Source organism: Rutidosis leptorrhynchoides, chromosome 8 (assembly GCF_046630445.1).
Source record: "Rutidosis leptorrhynchoides isolate AG116_Rl617_1_P2 chromosome 8, CSIRO_AGI_Rlap_v1, whole genome shotgun sequence".
Taxonomy (NCBI): domain Eukaryota; kingdom Viridiplantae; phylum Streptophyta; class Magnoliopsida; order Asterales; family Asteraceae; genus Rutidosis; species Rutidosis leptorrhynchoides.
The window spans coordinates 301,721,570-301,723,089 of NC_092340.1; the positions used below are offsets into that span (position 1 = coordinate 301,721,570).

The window sequence follows — 1,520 nt, forward strand, 5'->3', positions numbered from 1 at the left end:
ATGAAAGAATTTGGAGTTCTCATCTCCCTCAACCGCCCATTTGATGCGCGCCTTCTGTTTAAGCATGTTATTTTTAACCTTATCCTTTTTGATCCAATTACACCTAGCATCTAACCATTCCGATCTCTCGCTATCAGATGATATTCTTCGTTCGGCTTCTAATTCCCACGAGTTACTGAGTTCCATAAGCTCTTTTATTTCCAAGTCTAATTTGCCGAAAGTTTCACCACTCCAATCTTTCAAGCTCTCTTTAACTTTCTTAAGTTTAAGCCTAAAGATAGTGTCGGGTCTATGTGCCTCAACCTTTCTTTTCCAAGCCATCTATATAATCTTATCAACACCTACCTCGTCAAACCGAGAGTTAAAAACCTGAAAGGGTTTCGGACCGAAGTCAGTGTGCCCATTTTTTAGAAGAATATGAGAGTGATCGGTGAGTTTCCTATCCAATGGAATGCTAGATAAATCACTCCACATCAGACAAAAATTATCCGAGACCAAGAAACGATCGAGTTTACAAAATTTCATACCATCGTCACTAATACGGGTAAACTTCTTGCCTAATAAAGGAATTTCCAGCAAACAATTCCTCTCAATGAAATCATTAAACATCGAAGCTCTTCTTTCTTTGAATTCACAATTTTGTCGTTCATCTAGATGTCTTACGTCGTTGAATTCGCCACATAAAACCCAAGCTACATTATTTAACCTTAAGAGACTGTCGAGACTATCCCAAAAACGCTTCTTTTTGTTATCACTATGAGGACCGTACACATTTACCACCACAATCTCTGTATCGTAACTGGTAATTTTCCCTTTAACTGCAATAAAAAACTCATCCACGACAGCTTCATCAACCACGAATACATTAGAATCCCATATTAGTAAAAGACCCCCAGACCTACCTACAACTTGTTTTTCGACATAACCTACATTAACAGAACCCCAAAGATTTTCAACCCAAGTATCGTTTACACCATGGCTTTTAGTTTCTTGAATTGCTGACACAATCGGATTCGCACTAAAAAGTAAACTCTTAAACCAACCTACTTTACCTCCAACTTTAAACCCACGAATATTGATTGACAAAATCTTCATATTGAAAAGTAATAAAGCGAAAAAAACACCCTGAAGGATGAACTTATAGCTCTTGTTCATCCTTGAACCCAAGTAGTTGTGCATAGTCACATAAATTAATGCTACTTTCAAAGTTACCTGAAGAAATGGAGACATTGTGTTCTGTACTTCTATGTTTGCTGCTTAGAATATCATTAATTGAAGCTTCTCGCTGACGTTTGGTCCCTCTCGCCACTTCTAATTTTTTTACTGAATTTTGCTCTTACAACCTTCTTAGCATTAATAATACGCGATGAATATCTCCAATTGCGAATTTTCTCCCAAGTATTGACTGATTTTAAACTCCCACTAGATCGATTCTTCGAAACTTCTGCCCTAATTCGCTTCTTCCTTTTGCTCGAGATAGAGTTTTTGAACTGGGTCACAATATTATCTATTTGATTTAA

At 37.1% G+C, this 1,520-nt stretch overlaps 1 protein-coding gene across 1 annotated transcript; it reads right to left on the reverse strand.

Moving 5' to 3' along the window:
• Window positions 1-321: 321 nt before the first annotated feature.
• Window positions 322-1,230, reverse strand: LOC139864352 (uncharacterized). The gene has a single exon (XM_071852930.1). The coding sequence runs from the start codon at window positions 1,228-1,230 to the stop codon at window positions 322-324; it is 909 nt and encodes a 302-aa protein (XP_071709031.1).
• Window positions 1,231-1,520: the final 290 nt, after the last annotated feature.